Here is a 17,469-nt window from a genome sequence, read left to right on the forward strand (position 1 = left end):
TTGAAAACAAGGAAGTCAAATTGTACCTCTTTGTAGACAAGAAGATCTTATATTAGGGGGAAAAAAAAAGTTTTTGAGACAGAATCTCACTTCTTGCCCAGGCTGGAATGCAATGGTATAATCATGGCTCACTGCAGCCTCAAACTCCTGGGCTTAGGCAATGCTCCTGCCTCAGCCTCCCTAGTAGCTGGGACCTACAGCTGTGTGCCACCACGCCTGACTAGTTTTTAAACTATTCTTTTGTAGAGATGGGGTCTCTATATTGACTAGGCTGGTTTTGAACCCCTGGGCTCAAGTGATCCTCCACCCTTGACCTCCTAAACTGGTGGGATTACAGGCATGTGCCACAGCACCCAGCCAAAAAAACCTCTTAAAACTAATAAACACATTCAGTAAAGTTGCAGGATACAAAGTCAACGTACAAAAGTCACTGGTGTTTTTATACATAAATAATGAAATAGCTGGAAAACAATCAAGGCAATCCATTTATAATAGTTAGAAGAAACAAAATACTTAGGAATCAATTTAAGGAGGTAAAAGGTCTCTACAAGGAAAACTACAAAACATAGATGAAAGAAATTGAAGAGGACCCAAACAAATGGACTTCCCATGCTCATGGATTGCAAGAATTAATGTTAAAATGAACATACTTCCCAAAGCAATCTATAGATGCAGTACATTCCCTGTCAAAATACCAACGTCATTTTTCACAAAAATAGTAAAATTCCTAAAATTTGTATGGAACCAAAAAAAGAACTCGAACAGTCAAAGCAATCCTGAGGAGAAAAAAAAAAAAAAAAAACTGGAAACCAGTAACATCACATTGCCTGACTTCAAAATATATTACAAGGCTATAGTAACCAGACCAGCATTATATTGATATAAAGATATATAGATGAATGAAACAGAGTAGAGAACCCAGAAATAAATCCACATTATATGTCACAGCCAACTAATCTTAGACAAAGCTGGCAAGAGCATACGCGGGGAAAAGACACCCCCTCAGCAAATGCTGCTGGGAAAACTAGATAACCACACGCACAAGAATGAAACTGAACTGCTACTCACAATACACAAAAATCAACTTGATAGATTAAAGACTTAAATGTGAGAACCCAAAACTGTAAAACTACTAGAAGAAAAAATAGGGAAAACTTTTCAGAACATTGGTTTAAGCCAAGGTTCTATGGCTAAGACTTCAAAAACACAGGCAGCAAAAGCAAAAATAGACAAATTGTACTGTATAAAAGTAAAAAACTTCTGCACAGCAAAAGAGACAATTGTGTCAGGTGACAACCCTTTGAATGGAAGCAAATATTCACAAACTACTCATCTGACTGGGGACTCATATGCAGACTATACAAATAACGGGGTGACAACAATAACAACAAATAATCCCATTAAAAGCTGGGCAAAGGAGAGACACACATATCTCAGAAAATAACATATTAATGGCCAGTAGGTGTATGAAAAATGCCCAACATCATTAGTAATCAGAGAAATGCAAATCCAAACCACAATGAGATACCATCTTGCCCCAGTCAGAATGGCTGTTACCAAAAAGACATACAATAACAAATGCTAGCAAGGATATGGAATAAAGGGAACCTTTGTACATTGTTGGTGGGAATGTAAATTAGTAAAGCTACTATGGAAAACAATATGGAAGTTTTTCAGTAAAACTAAAAAGAGAACTACATATGATCCACCAATTCTACTACTGGGCATTTACTCAAAGGAAAAGAAATATGTCAAATGGATACGTGCACTTACATGTTTATTGCAGTGCTATTCACAATAGCAAAGATACAGAATCAACTTAAGTGTCCATCAACAGGTGAACTGGATAAAGCAAATGTGTTATACACAGTGGAATACTACTCAACCATAAAAATGAATGAAACCCTGTCATTTGCAGCATTTTGGATGAAACTGGAGGTCGTCATGTTAAATAAGTCATGCACAGAAAGACATATTGTAACTCATATGTGGGAGGTAAGAAAGTAGATCATATGGAGGTAGAGAATGGAATAATAGATACCAGAAACTGGGAATGGTGTGTGGGTGGGAGGGAGGTAGAGTCAGTTAATGGGTGCAAACTTACACGGAGATAGAAGAAATAATGTTTGGTAGAAGAATAGCATGACTATAGTTAACAACAGTGTATTGTATTTTGAAAATAGGAAACCTGAAATACGTGTAACACATAGAAATGATAAATACTTGGGTGATGACTACCCCAAATACTCTGACTTAATCATTATACATTCTATGTATGTAGCAAAAACTTCACATGTACCACATAAATATGTACAAATATAATGTATGAATTTTTTTTAAAGAATGAAAATATAACGTTATTCAGTAGCTGATAATAATGCCTTACTTTATTTGATCCTCTTGGCAACCTTTTAAAATATATTGTAATTACTCTGTACCTGTATACCTCAGGTAGCCTAAGATTATACATTTTGGAAGCATAGGTAAGTAGCTAAATTCCCTGAGTAATCAGATAATTAAAGGGATCCTTTATTTACCACCCCTAGAATAAATTAGGTCTTTATATTGTGGTACCAGGAATTTGGGTTTATCTATGTTACTATAATCCCCTGTTCCCCAGTATACAATATACAGTCTTACCTCCATATTGTTAGAATAGCTGGATTTGGAAGCTATCTCAGCCCTTAAGGATTCCTGAAAGAAGCAGTTAGAGAATGAATACTACTAATATTTGTTCTTCAGTTAATTGTTTCAGACGTATGTTTTGATGAAAAACTCTGCACGCAGCTAATGCTTTTACAGAAATTCATTCACAAAATGAAACATGGTACTATTGACTGTTGGATGTTGTGAGGTTATTTGAAAAGTTACCCTTGAGCTTGATCAGCCTGATTTTTTTTTCCCCCTTGAGATGGAGTTTCGCTCTTGTTGCCGAGGCTGAAGTGCAATGGTGCAATCTCAGCTCACTGCAGCCTTTGCCTCTGGGGTTCAAATGATTCTCCTGCCTCAGCCTCCCGAGTAGCTGGTACTACAGGCGCCTGCCACCACGCCTGGCTTATTTTTGTATTTTTAGTAGAGACTGGGTTTCACCACGCAAGGTTGGTCTCAAACTCCTGACCTCAGGTGATCCACCTGCCTCGGCCTCCCAAAGTACTTGGATTACAAGCATAAGCCACCACGCCCGGCCCAGCCTGATTATTTTAGACTGGTTGTGTACATGGACTACATCTGTTTTCTCTATTATATATCCATTATTTACTAACTGATTAACTCTCTTATTAGCTAACAAATCTGATCATCCTAATTACCAGCCATTACTTAAAAACAATAACTACTTTCTGCTGAGGAAATAATAAAGATGACATCTGCCGTATTCAGCCAGCTTTATAACACTTACTAAGAAAATTCTCTTTAGCCGCTGAGAAATTTAGAAATTCTTAGAATGTAGACTACTCACCTTCAGATAAACCCTTGTTTTCTTTAAAAAATTATTTAATTAAGAAATTTAAAGAATTATAAAGACAGAAAAACATTTTCCAGTTGTGCAGCACTGTTTTCATACTTTCTATTCCTTATCACAAAGTTTCTTTATAGAGAGTATAACTCGAACATAATGTTTTGTCCATTTTATTCATGGTAGTTCCTATCTCTCCCTATAGATCCCCCCGCCTCAGCCCCCATATGTGACATTTGATTTCAAAGTAATGAAAAAATTGTTGTATGTGCTGCATAGGTATGTAAAAGAGACAGGAACGTTTGTTATCTATCTTATTACAGTTACATTCTCAAATACAAGATTTACCCAGCTTCCTATGCCAGTTATATTTAAAATATTCAGTTACCTAAGAAAAACAGAAGGCCACCAGTTAGGAAAATGATACTGAGTTTTTAGTAAAATGCTGCTAATGACATTGAGCTTGCCTTAGAAATGAAGTTAGTGATTGGTGTAGTAATAACTCTTCCTTTGGATGAGGTCCAGGGTAGACCTGCCTTTAATATATTAGACACTTTTCGAAATTGCATGACTCTTTTTGCACTGTCTGGAATTCATCAATTTGCTTTCGTAAAGACCTTGTTAAATTATTTCTGCAATTAGTAAAAGCTCTTTATGTTACCACTTTCTTGACCTGAATATTTTAAGTAATTGAAGTGAGTTTTAACTTTAACTTAGGTTATTCATCTACATAATAGTTTAGCTTTAAGACAAATACTGTCATGCTCTGAGTCATTCTAAATAGAACAGTAATGGAATATATGAATATGGGAAAATCAGATAACTCACTACTATTACAGAGTTCTGTTCATCATTTAAGAAAAAACCCTTTGCTATTTTCACTCCTTAAGAGTGAAAATGTATATGTGTGCCTGTGCATGTAAATCTTCAATTTAATATTTACTGTATTTTATGGTACAGATTATTTAAGTTAACTATTAAATTTGAATACATGTTGGCAGTCTGTTTTAGACCATGACTTTAATCACACCCCCAGGCTTAGACAAGTTATCTGGTTATATTTGCCGAATAGGGTCAGTAAAAACCTGGTGTTCCTTCTGAATTAAATACATTTTCTAGAAGTATTAGGAAATATTTACTTATTTTTTAATTTTTGTTAAATGAGAAATGGCCATGTTAACAAGCTTCAATGATATATCGTTGTCTGTTACCTTCAAGTTCTCAGATGTCTCTACATGCTACCATAACCATATTTGTTGTATAGCAAGATAGTATTGCTCTTACATGTTTTTCAATTAATATAAACTGTTCAACAAATTTTTAAGAAATACCCTCTATATTTGATACCTGACATTTTGACTTAATTGTTTTACCCATCTATTTTGGTGCCAGTGACACTATATTCTAGCCACTTGGCACAATTGTTTTGACATCTACTTTTTATGACAGACTGACTTGCCACTCTGATTTGATATTTTAGGCCCTTCAAGGGACTGGGGAAAGGCATTTGAATCACAGTATTATCTCATATTTTCAGCTTCACAACTATACAGAAAATCCCAATCAAATTTCTAATGGGTTTTCTTACAATTAAAATATGTGCATGCTTTATATAATAATGTGATTTTTAAAAATAATGATAGATGGGTAAAATATGACGACTTTGGAAGGTAATCAGGTTTAAGTAGAAGAAAATTTTAGTTGTCTTTGTTAGTTTTTTTCTCACTATAAAGTCATAATGGTAAACACTTAACATAGAGCCTACTGTGCACCACACTGTTCATATCAGTACATACATTAATACTTATTCTTCAGACCTTTTGCAGTAGATATTAATGTATCCATACTTTGTGAGGCCCAGAGAGTTTAGGTTAATTGTATCAGGTCACACAGCTGGCAAATGAGCTGGACTCAAACCCATGTTGCATCTGGGCGTAGGGTTCATGTTCTTCCACTTCACTGTAAGCTCTGACTTAAAAGCAAGACCAGGTAAAAATTTTAAACAACACAGAAATTAGTAAAATAGGAAGTAGGAGTTCCCCATAATTGAAAGAGGTGATGTGAAACTGTGATTTACAAGATTTTCCAACTTGACCTTTTCAGTTGTTTGGTTTTGGTACAAGAAGTTCGTTATATAAACACAGTGGAGCTCTTAGAATTATCCTGTTAAGAGTATTTTTATCTGAAAAACTTATTTATTTTTTGACCTTTAGAGATGCACAAAGACTAGAAGAATTCTTCACCAAAAATCAACAGCTGAGGGAACAGCAGAAAGTCCTTCATGAAACCATTAAAGTTTTAGAAGATCGGTGAGTCTGGCACTTAGGTCTTGAGTAATACGTGATTTCCTCCATAATAAGGAGTACATTGACTCTCATTTGTAATTAGTTTTGGGATTGAAAGTGATCTTTCCCACAGCCTTCTCTCACCTTTGAATGAATGCTTTATGAAAATAAGGATCTAGTCTTAAAGATTTTCATTAATTGTGAGATCACATCAGTTTACCCTTTAAACGATATCTTTATCTGGTGTTTGCTGTAGCGGAAGCTCAAGGGTAGCAATGTTCTAATTCATTTAATGCTTTAATTCCAGTTTTACTTCTAGGTGGGTGGAAACTGTTTCACAATTCTGTTTCTGTCGTCTTTTCTTACTCTTGCTGTTCTCTTTTCTTCCTTGCAAATTTCCTCACTTTGAGGGAGTCTAGGGATTCTTCTTTCTGAGTATTCCTGAGATAATATCATTTACTTCCATACACTGACTTCTTTCTTTCCCACTCCTATGAGGTTAACACTGAGGATTACAAAAGGCTTCCAGCATTTGCTGTATTCCCTTTTCTGAATTGTAAGTGCTATTTAGGACCCATAAACTACCTACCTACTATAGTAAACAATATTCCAGCCAAACATGGTGACTCACACCTGTAATCTCAACACTTTGGGAGGCTAAGGCGGGAGGATCGCTTGAGGCCAGACGTTCAAGACCAGCCTGGACAAACAAAGCAAGACCCTGTCTCTACAAAAAATTTTAAAAGCTGGGCGTTGTGGCCTGAACCTGTAGTTTCAGCTACTCTGGAGGATCACTTGAGTCCAAGGTTTTTGAGGCTGCAGTGAGCTATGATTGCACTGCTGCCCTGCAGCCTGGTGACAGCAAGACCATGTCTCAAAAAAAAAAAAAAAAACCCCACAATATTCCATACTTTCTTTATCGTTTCTGTTTTTCCAGGGCAGGCATAGTGGCTCATGCCTATAACCTCAGTTCTTTGGGAGGCCAAGGCAAGAGGATGATTGCTTGAGTTCAGGAGTTCAAAACCAGTGTGGCGGTATAGCAAAAACTCATCTCTACAAAACATTAAAAATTAACCAGGCATGTGACTGCAGTCCTAGCTACTCAGGACACTGAGATGGGAGCATTGCTTGAGTCCAGGAGTTTGAGCAAGCTATGATTGTGCATCCACTGCAGCCTGTGTAGCAGAACGAGACCCTGTCTCTTAAAAACATTTTTTTCTGGATATTTTTGCTTATGTTACAGAAGGGCTGGGTGATTTGAGTTTGTCTCTACCCTTTTAGTGGTGAAATAATTTAATATTCTTCATATATGCAAACTGAAATTGAGTAGAGTACTTTCTGCAACTACGAACTCAATGGATGCACATTTGTTGGAATAGGCAGTGTATTGTGGAATAAAGACCTATGTGCTTTAGAATTACGTATGTTTTTGAATTTGAGCTTCACCCTGTGTTCTTAATTCAGATTCCACAACAAATATTTGAGTCCTTGCTGTCTTAGGTATTGCTCTAGGGGGCTGGGGATGATACTTTTCCTAGGATGTCATGGATTAAACAAGATAGTGCAAGTAACAATACATAACAAGTTAAATAAGACTTACATATCTTAGTTGGTGAATATAATTTAGTACTCCTGTCTGTGCATATATTTAATTTTCAAAGGTTGGGAGTAAGCCATATGACAAACAGATGAGACAATTTCAGATTATAAATGCTATGAAGAAAATAAAATTGAATTATGTAATTGAGTAACCACAGGACCTGTGTAGAAAAAGAACCACACTCAGCTTTTCCCACTACTCATACAACATGCTTCAGACACCAGGTGTGAGGAGTTTCCCCTACCAACAAGCAAACAATTAATTCTACAGCAGACACTAGCTGGGTGTCCTCTTAATTCAGTTCCTACACTGGATATGGCATCAGGTCCCACAGGTTGAGGGCTTTGTCCCCATGACTGTGCCCTCCCCTCAATTCTGATGTCAATTGCAAGCCCCAGGTTGTTTACCCATGCTTTGGACAGACTCTAAATTGGGGTTCCTACAACCCCCTCCTCGGGTTATAATTACTAGAGTGGCTCACCAAACTCAGGAAAACATTTATATTTATCAGTTTATTACAAAAAATTTGTTAAAGGATACAAGTCAACAACCAAATGAAGAGATACATGGGGTGAAGTCTGGAAGGATCCTAAACACAGGAGCTTCTGTCCCCGTGGAGTTGGGGTGCTATCTTAACTGAGACTTGATTGGCAAAAAGGAACTGTCCACTTGAAGAACTAGAGACAAAAGGAAATAGAACAGACAAATGTGAAAATCTAAAAGTTTGAAGTATTTGAGGAACAGAAAGTCTACTGTGGTTCTAGCTTAATGAGTAAAGGGGATGAGTGATAGGAGTAAGATGGGAAATCTAGTGGGGCAACAACTAGATTTCGTAGGGACATAGGCAAAAGTTTGGATTTTAATTGTGATAGAAACCATTGAAGGGTTTAAGCAGGGGAATAACAAAGGGATATAAGTAGGTAGCAACAGCCTCTATCCAAATGGAAGTGTCAAGTAGATAGATGTATATGTGAGTCTAGAATTCGGTGGATTTCTTAAGGACATGTTTGAATAGTAGAGGAAGAACGAAGAGGTCTTAGGGCTGAATCCTTTGGCATTCCTGATTAAGGTTTAATGAAGAATAAGGACCCAGCCAGCCAAAGATTGAGAAAGAGAAACTATTAAAATAGAAGAAAAGCCAGGAACATAGGGCTTGACCACTAACAATACCTTCTTTGCAGGGCTATTTTGAAATTTAAATGAGATAATGGAAGTAGCAGTACATAATAGATATTTAATAAGACTTTATCTTCTAATTGGAAGATGATTCCAACTTTTTGCACTCTAGTCTGTGTTATATAACACAGCCATGTCTGGGCTATCTAGCTGAGAAGCCAGGGACCTAGAAAGCCATCTCTCCCACTCACTCTTTCCAGGTCAGCACTGGAAAGGAAATCATCAGTTACTTGTCTGTCGTGTGTTAAGACGCTTCCTTCTATTTTCTCTGGATATGTAGTGGAGGATTTCAGGGAACATGCCTCTCTCAACCTTTAACTCCAGCCATTGAAGAGCTTCCTTCTCTTATTTCACCACGTTTTTTCCATTACACTACTTTCTACAAGCAGTGAGGTTGCAGTGTAATGGCATTAACGCCGAGAGATTAGGAATGCTTTTTGTTCCATGTAAAGAAAATGTTAAGATTGGCAGTAATAACCAAATACGTTAGCCTGAGTTCTCTGAGAAGCTAACGTCAGCAAGACCTTGGACACTGAAGAGATTTATTGGGAAAAATATCTGTAAGAAGTGAGGCATCTGGGAGAGCTGTCAGACCTTCGTGCCTCTAACTCTGAAGAGAGGGAAGAGGGTACTGTACTTTTAAGAGAGCTTTGACAAGGCTAACAGGGAGTCCTGGAGCCATAGTTGCCCTGCTTTCCTCATTTATAGCAGGATCTGACTATGAGATCCCTGGTGTATTCAACTATGTGGACAGGTAAAGGATTTCACAGCACAGAAGGTGGAGCCAGGGATTTTGTTCTTCACAGTAGTAGACAATAAGATGACCAGGCCAACTCAAGGACTTGATTATATTGACCTCCAGTACCCTTCCTGTTTAGTTGTTCCTTAGCAAGTTGTTTAGGGCCCAAAATTACTACACTCAAATTTACCGGATAACATTTTCATTATGTTTTGCTTGAAACATTGGCTTAATACAATTTGGCTCTCCATTTCATCCCCAAGATAGTATTCTTCATCCTGCCCCTTGAAGACGTTGCTTTCCAGTGTCTTCAAAACACTCTTTAACCTTTGCAGTCTTGTACTTCCTTTATAAGTAGGTTTTCTTCTCCAGGCCGTTTCAGAGAAGAAATCAGTGGATGAGTGCCTCATCTCCTTCCCATTAAATTACTTTCTTTTATGCAGTCTATATATATATGTGTGTGTGTGTGTATGTGTATATATATATGTATGTATGTTTTTCCCCCTGTATTAGTCCGTTTTCATGCTAATATAAAGGATTGCCTGAGATTGGGTAATTTATAAAGAAATGAGGTTTAATTGACTCACAGTTCTGCAGAACTGGGGAGGCCTCAGGAAACTTACAATCATGACAGAAAGGGAAGCAAACACATCCTTCTTCACATGATGGCAGGAAGAAGTGCCAAGCAAAAGGGGGATAAGCCCCTTATAAAACCATCAGATCTCATGAGAACTCACTATCCACAAGAACAGGAGCATGCAAATTAACCACCCCCATGATTCAGTTACCTCCCACGGGTCAGGCTTATGGGAACTACAATTCAAGATGAGCTTTGGTTAGGGACACAGCCAAATCATGTCATTCCACTCCTTGCCCCTTCCACATCTCATGTTCTCGCATTTCAAAACACAATCATGCCTTCCCCACAGTCCCCTAAAATCTTAACTCATTACAGCATTAACCCAAAAGTCCAAGTCCAAAGTCTCAACTGAGACAAGGCAAGTTCCTTCCACCTGTGAGCCTGTAAAATCAAAAGCAAGTTAGTTACCTGCTAGATACAGTGGGGATACAGGTATTGGGTAAATACACCCATTCCAAAGGAGAGAAATTAGCCTAAACGAAGGGGATGCAGGCCCCATGCAAGTCCAAAATCCAACAGGAGAGTAAAATTTTAAAACTCCAAAATGATCCCCTTTGACTCCGTGTCTCACATCCAGGTCACACTGATACAAGAGGTGGGCCCCCACCGTCTTGGGCAGCTGTGCCTCTGTGATTTTGCAGGGTACAGCCCCCTTCCCAGCTTTCTTCATGGGCTGGCATTGAGTGTCTGTGGCTTTTCCAGGTGCACAGTGCAAGCTTTTGGTGGATCTACCTTTCTGAAGTCTGGAGGATGATGGCCGTCTTATCACAGCTCCACTAGACAGTGTCCCAGTGGGGACTATGTGAAGGCTCCAACCCAACATTTCCCTTCCTGCACAGTTCCACATGGTTGAGGAGGCCTCAGGAAACTTAAAATTATGGCGAAAGGGGGAGTAAACATGTCCTTTTTCACATGACGGCAGGTAGAAGTGCCAAGCAAAAGGGGGAAAAGCCCCTTATGAAACCATCAGATCTCATTAGAACTCACTATCAAGAGAACAGCAGCATAGCATTAACTGCCCCTATGATTCAGTTACCTCCTAACAGAACCCTCCCTCCTGACTTCAAGTTCTCCCACCTCATCCTCCCAAAGTGCTGGGATTGTAGGTATAAGCCACTGTGCCCAGCCAGTTGATATATTTAATTGTTAAAATTATGTCTTTTATTCGCATTTCTTAAAAATAGATTATTTTCTCTTTAAGATCTATTCTACCTCTGGTGGATGCCATGCTGCTTTGCCATTTCTCATTCTAAATATTCCGTTGCCTTTCATTCCGTTCACCTTTACATCCTTAGGTATTTGGGCCTGTAATTCATTAGGTGGTATTAATTTGGTGGCAGGGAGTCGGTGTGGGATGAGGGGTATGTAGCTCATTGTTTTGTAGACTTGCTTTTGCTCACCTTTCTTCAAATAAAAATCCAAAATTTTCTCTGGGCACGCTTTAAGATTTATCTCTTGTTTCATGAAGCTCCATTTAATTAAGCTGAAGATCTGTTTTTTTAAATACAGGAGTTAATTTCTATTGAGGGTTCACTTTGTGTACTTAGGCATCCAGTCCTAAATCTTTCTATTAATGCTACAGGATAGATGATAGATCCATTTTGCATGTGAGGAAACTAGCTGGCAAAGAGCAAAGAAACTTTCCCAGGATCACATAGTTAATACATAAAGTTTATATCTTAAATCTGAACCCCGCTCCCATTTTTACTATTTCATGATGCCTCCCCTTTATATTGTCTTAACTTTATTAGCGTTATGTAAATTAATTACATCTTAAATGATCATCTCAAAGTATTTAGTGCCTGACCTAAAATTTACCAAAGCAGACACTCTGAAATATCAGGTCTTCAACACTGCCTATTACATAGTCTGTTTTCTTGGAAGGTTTTTTGTTTTTGTTTTTGTTTTTTTAATTGTTGCTAACTAAATACTACCTTTAAAGGAGTAAGTAGGTAACTTTTGGTGAATAATTAACATTTTGTTTTAGTTATATGTTATATGTAAGAATGATTATCTAGAGTAAGCTTTAAAAATCTGTGAAAATTCACGTTTTGCTGAGGCCTTTAAAAAGCAACATGTATTTTGTTAATTTTTTTTTCTTTTGTTTGTTCTTTTTGTTTTGTTTTGTTTAGAGAGAGGGTCTCACTCTGTTGCCCAGGCTAGAGTATAATGGCACCATCATAACTCACTGCAGCCTCAAATTCCTGGGCTCAAGCGATGGTCTCACATCAGCGCCCCAAGTAGCTAGGACTATAGGCAAGCACCACACCATGCATGGCTAATTTTTTTGTTCTTATAGAGACTATCTTGCTGCATTGATCATAGGCTGGTCTCGAACTCCTGGTCTCAAGTGATCCTCCTGCCTTGGCCTTCCACAGTGTTAGGATTACAGGCATCAGCCACCGTGTTCAGCCTATTTTATTAAAATTTCTAAACAGCAATTCAGCCTATTCTTCATAAAACAAAGCAATTCTTATTATGTTAATGGAAAAACACTGTGAGATATTTCAATGAAGGGAATTACCTACTAAAAGTAAATTAGATAATAAAAAGTTCTAAGTTCTAATTTTATATGGCTCATTTATGTTTAATGATTATGTTTTATATTATATTTAATAATTATTATTATGTTTAATGAGTGTATTTATAGACCTTCCTTCAAGGAACTAAAGTATTTCACTAAATCTAAGAAACAGTCACTGTGCTGGAGAAGTAGATAGAATGCATTTTTTAAAAATATCTGAACAAAGAAGTTAAAACACAGTTGTCTAATAGAGTTTAATATTTTTTAAAGCATTTTGGCAGTCAGAGAGCTCATTTTCAGCTGTTGTTAAAAGGAAAATTGATACTTATAATCAGGAGATTTACGGTTCTGCAACTGTTTTTCAAACACTGAAGCAAGTATCCGCTTTTGTGTTGCTGTTATTCATAGATTTGAATTTAAACATTAGATTCTTCAGGAGACTTTCTCTAACTTCCTAGACTAGGTTTAGTTGCTGTGTGTGTTCATAGTATGCTGTATTTCTGCTGTAACAGTATGAATTATACTTTGTTGTAATTACTTTTTTTTTTTTTTTTTTGCCTGTCTTTCTCTGGTAGACTATAAGCTTTTTAAAGAAATGGCATTACCTTCATCACTGTTGTATTTACAGCACTGAGTACATTGTAAGTAAACAGTGAAACCATATTGAATGAAAATGAATAAATGTGAATAAATCTTTTTGGGATATAGCAGACAGTTGAGCATAATTGTTACTCTGGTAAGTTTTAGTAGCAAATGGAAGCTTTTATTTCTTCATCTCTGTGAACTGGAATAAACTCAGAATGCATATTGCTTTCTGCCTTTTGTGGAATTGTTCTTTTTTTCCCTTTACCTGTTATATAGCTACTGAAACTGCATTCTCTTGTGAAATTGGGAGTGTTTTTTCTTTAGCAGCAGCAGTGGAAGATAGGCAAGAGGAAAGCAATGGAACCATGCTGATGGAAACAGGAGCTAGCACGTTTTCTTACATCTATTTAAGTTTAAACTAGGATCAGCAATCAAAAATTGACCGTTTTTCACAGATACTATTATCAAGAATGGTAGGTGATAAGAAAAACTGAAAGTAAAAAGCTAGGGAATATTGCTTCATTTTGTAACCATCTAGCCAGTGATATTTTAAAACTCCCTCTCCTGTATTTGAAAAGTTACTGTTTTAGCTCTTCTGTTTTACCTTTCGACCATTTATATATGTATTTAGGTCTTCGTTTTATATTGTTTCGCTTGTAAACAGTTTCCCTGTTCTCATCATTATGCAGGAAGATACTAGTGTTTCTTACCCTTTATCACTCTTTGGCTCTTTATACCCTCTGCCTTTGATCAGCTGAACCTTTACAATATAAATATGGTTAAGGCTGACAATAGTTATATTCTTTTCTATTACCAGATTTCAGTCTTTTTTTGTATTTTGTTTATAAGCTGATTCTAGAGAAAGTTGGAAAATAGTAAACTGAGTTTATTTATTGACTGTGTAAATATTCACTGCAGAGCTAGGTTTACATTTCCTTACATATCTGATGTCATGGTCTTTTTGCCACTCAAGGAAATAGTTTCTAATTGTTTCTAATGTCCAGATCAAATACATTGTTTTTTTACTTTGTCCCCAATCAGTTGTTCAGATCAGCTCATAATTATGTTATGATAATGACTTATTTAAATGTTTTTTTCTAGAATTTCTCACTACCCTTTTTCATGTTGAGACAAGAACCATGTTTCCTTACATTGTTAATATTATTTAATGCCTCAATTATTCTACTCATTCATTAATTTTTTTTGTTGTAGGTTTTGTTTGTTTTGAGGCAGGGTCTCGCTCTGCTGGAGTGCGGTGGTGCGACCTTGGCTCACTTCAGCATCTACCTCCCAGGCCCCAAGTGATCCTCACGCCTCAGGCTCAGAGTAGCTGGGGTTACACATACCACCACACCTGACTAATTTTCTGATTTTTTTGTAGAGATGAGGTCTTCCTATGTTGCCCAGGCTTGTCTTGAACTCCTAGGCTCAGGCGGTCCTCCCACCTCAGCCTCCCAGAGCCCTGAGATTATAGGCATCAGCCACTATGTTCAGCCAGTTCTTTTTCTTGAAGAAATATTTCTTGGGCTAGAAAACTTTCTGTACTAATTTAGGTCATTTACTTTCTAGACTATTCTGGAAAGCTGTCATTCTGGATTTCTCTTCATTAGATCCCTGCATTAATTCAGTTATTTCATTTCTCTCGTGTTAAACTGTCAACAAATACTTATGAACCACCTGTTTTGCTCCAGGCACTGTTTTAGACCTTGGGGATACACCAGTGAATGTGATTGATAAATGTGGGCCTGTTTTTCCTTTCTATTGGTTTTTTAAGCTGATTTTGTTACAGCTTACCCTCAAGTAACTGCTGAAAAAGAAGGCACAGGAAGTAAATTTTCAAACAGTCCTTGCATGCTTGAAAATATTTTTATTCTACTGTTAAATATAGTTGATATTTTGACTGGATATAAATTTCTAGGTTTAAAATAATTTTCCCTGAAAACTTTGAAGGCATTTTCTCATTGTTAGCATTCCAGTGCTGATACAGTCTGCCATTCTAGTGTTCTTTTGTAGGTAACAGATTTTCTTTTCCTTTCTGAAATTTTTCCTTATTCTGAACCTTCGTGATGTGTGTATGTGTGTGTTTCCTTCATTGCACTGGACACTCAACCTGTTAACCTAAAAACTAGCATCTCAAAGTCTGGTAATTTTTTTCTACCACTTTCGCTATTTTTAAATGGTCTCTCTTTCTGGAGCACTTCTTAGTCAGAGACTAATTTTTTATTATCTTTTATTTTCTATTACTTGTTTTTCTTCCATGTTCTGTGAGATTTCTTTTATTCTCCAACCCTGCTATTGAAGTTATTTTGACAATCACATATGTAATATTCAATAACTTTTGATTATTTGTTGATTGTTGCTCTGTGTGTGTATGTGTGTGTATACTCTTGTTTTATAGCTGTATCATTTCCCAGATTTTTCCAGGAATGCTAGATAGCTTTTGCTTTTCCCCCTCAAGGTCTTTTTATGTGGTAAAAATCTATATAACATGAACTTTCCTTTTTTTTTTTTTTTTTTTTTTGTTTTTGTTTGAGATGGAGTCTCGCTCTGTTGCCCAGGCTGGAATGCAGTGGTGCAGTCTCGGCTCACTGCAAGCTCTGCCTCCCAGGTTCACGCCATTCTCCTGCCTCAGCCTCCTGAGTAGCTGGGACTACAGGCGCCCACCACCACGCCCAACTAATTTTTTAATATTTTTTAATAGAGACGAGATTTCACCATGTTAGCCAGGATGGTGTCAATCTCCTGACCTTGTGATCCACCCACCTCAGCCTCCCAAAGTGCTGGGATTACAGGTGTGAGCCACCACGCCCAGGCGAGCTTTACTATTTTTAAAAAAACAACTTTATTGAGATAAAATTCACATAACATACAGTTTACCCACTTAAAGTGTACAGAGGCCGGTGCACTGACTCACAGCTGTATTCCCAGCATGGGAAACCAAGTAGGCAGATTGCTTGAGCCCGAAAGTTTGAGACCAGCTGGGGCAACATGGCAAAACCCTGTCTCTAAAAGTACAAAGTTAGCCAGCATGGTGGTGAGTGCCTGTAGTCCCAGTTACTCAGGCTGCTGAGGTGGGAGGATCACTTGAGCCCAGGAAGTCAAGGCAGCCGTGAGCGGTGATTAGGCCACTGCACTCCAGCGAAAGAGCCAGCCCCTGTCTCAACAGAAAAGACAAATGATTATCAGTGCTTATATTGCCGTTTCCCTTTATAAAAAAAATTTTTTTTTCTCTTGACAGTCTCGTTCAGAAGTCCAAGCTGGAGCACAGTAGTACAATAATAGCTCACTGCAGATTCTCCTGCCTCAGCCTCCCAAAGTGCTAAGATATAGGAGTGAGTCACTGTGCCTGGCCTATAAAAGTTTTTTAGAATGTAATTTTTACTATCCTGAAATGAAATTTAAATAATATAACCTACCTACATGATAATTATTTTTAAATATCACAACTATATAGAGAAAATTGATGTGTAGTATATCAGAATATAAATATTATGGGTATGTCTGTTCCAAAAGATGAATTGTTGAGATACTTGTTCCTTTGCATAAAATGATCATTAATGTGACTAAGTATGTTTATTGATTCAAATAACACTAACTGTATTTTTCATCAGTGACATGATTTTTCAAAATTGTAAAGATTATTGGTAAATAGGAACAGTTCCAACAGACCTAATCATTTTTGTTTGTTTAATTACAGTTGTACTCGCTCCTAGTGTAACTTGTAAAAAGCATTTTATGTATGTGACCAGTAATCAGCAAGAAATAAGGAGAAGTGAATGACAGAAAAGAAAAACTTGCATGTGTAGCTAGGAGGTCAGCATGAATATCAGATGCCTGTTAGCCTTACTTAACTCTTCTCTTAGCGGTGAGTTTAAGCCAGACTTAAAAACCAAGCATGAGTGGAAGAGCTGGGGGCCCAGCTAAGGGTAGGTAGGAGAGCTAAGCATGTAATGAGTGCTGATGATGAAACTTATTGCAAGCCATGGATGGCTCCATAGGTTCAAGGCATACCATAGTTCTTATACTCCAGAGTGAGTGGTAGGGCAAGTGTATATATTTTAAGTACTCAGGCATTAGATTTTCACTGTTAACAAAATGGCTCAATGTAAGGACAAGACATGAAAATAACATAGGAAGGATAAAATGAGAGTGCCTTGTTCTAAAGCAAGCTTGTCTAACCCACAGCCTGCAGGCTGCATGCAGCCCAGGACAGCTTTGAATGCAGCCCAACACAAATTTGTAAACTTTCTTAAAACATTATGAAATTTGCCATTTATTTTTTTAAGTTCATCAGCTATCTTTAGTGTTAGTGTATTTTATGTGTGGCCCAAGACAGTTCTTCCAAGGAAGCCAAAAGATTGGACACCCCTGTTGTAAAGCTTTACGGATCGATCTGTGAAGAGAAGCTTCTGAGCAGATTCCTGAGCCACATCCCTGCAGATTCTAATTCAATTGGTCATGGGTTG

At 37.4% G+C, this 17,469-nt stretch overlaps 1 protein-coding gene across 3 annotated transcripts in view; it reads left to right on the plus strand.

Annotated features, from left to right (window-relative positions):
* The window catches only part of RBBP8 (RB binding protein 8, endonuclease), a 97,415-nt gene that overhangs the window by 15,781 nt on the left and 64,165 nt on the right, over positions 1-17,469 (plus strand). For all 3 annotated transcript variants that reach the window (XM_025365483.1, XM_025365484.1, XM_025365485.1), the window contains exon 4: positions 5,668-5,763. In XM_025365483.1, the coding sequence (XP_025221268.1) occupies positions 5,668-5,763 (96 nt within the window). The remainder of the gene's footprint in view (positions 1-5,667; positions 5,764-17,469) is intronic.

The sequence above is a fragment of the Theropithecus gelada genome, chromosome 18 (assembly GCF_003255815.1).
Source record: "Theropithecus gelada isolate Dixy chromosome 18, Tgel_1.0, whole genome shotgun sequence".
In the NCBI taxonomy this organism is placed as follows: Eukaryota; Metazoa; Chordata; class Mammalia; order Primates; family Cercopithecidae; genus Theropithecus; species Theropithecus gelada.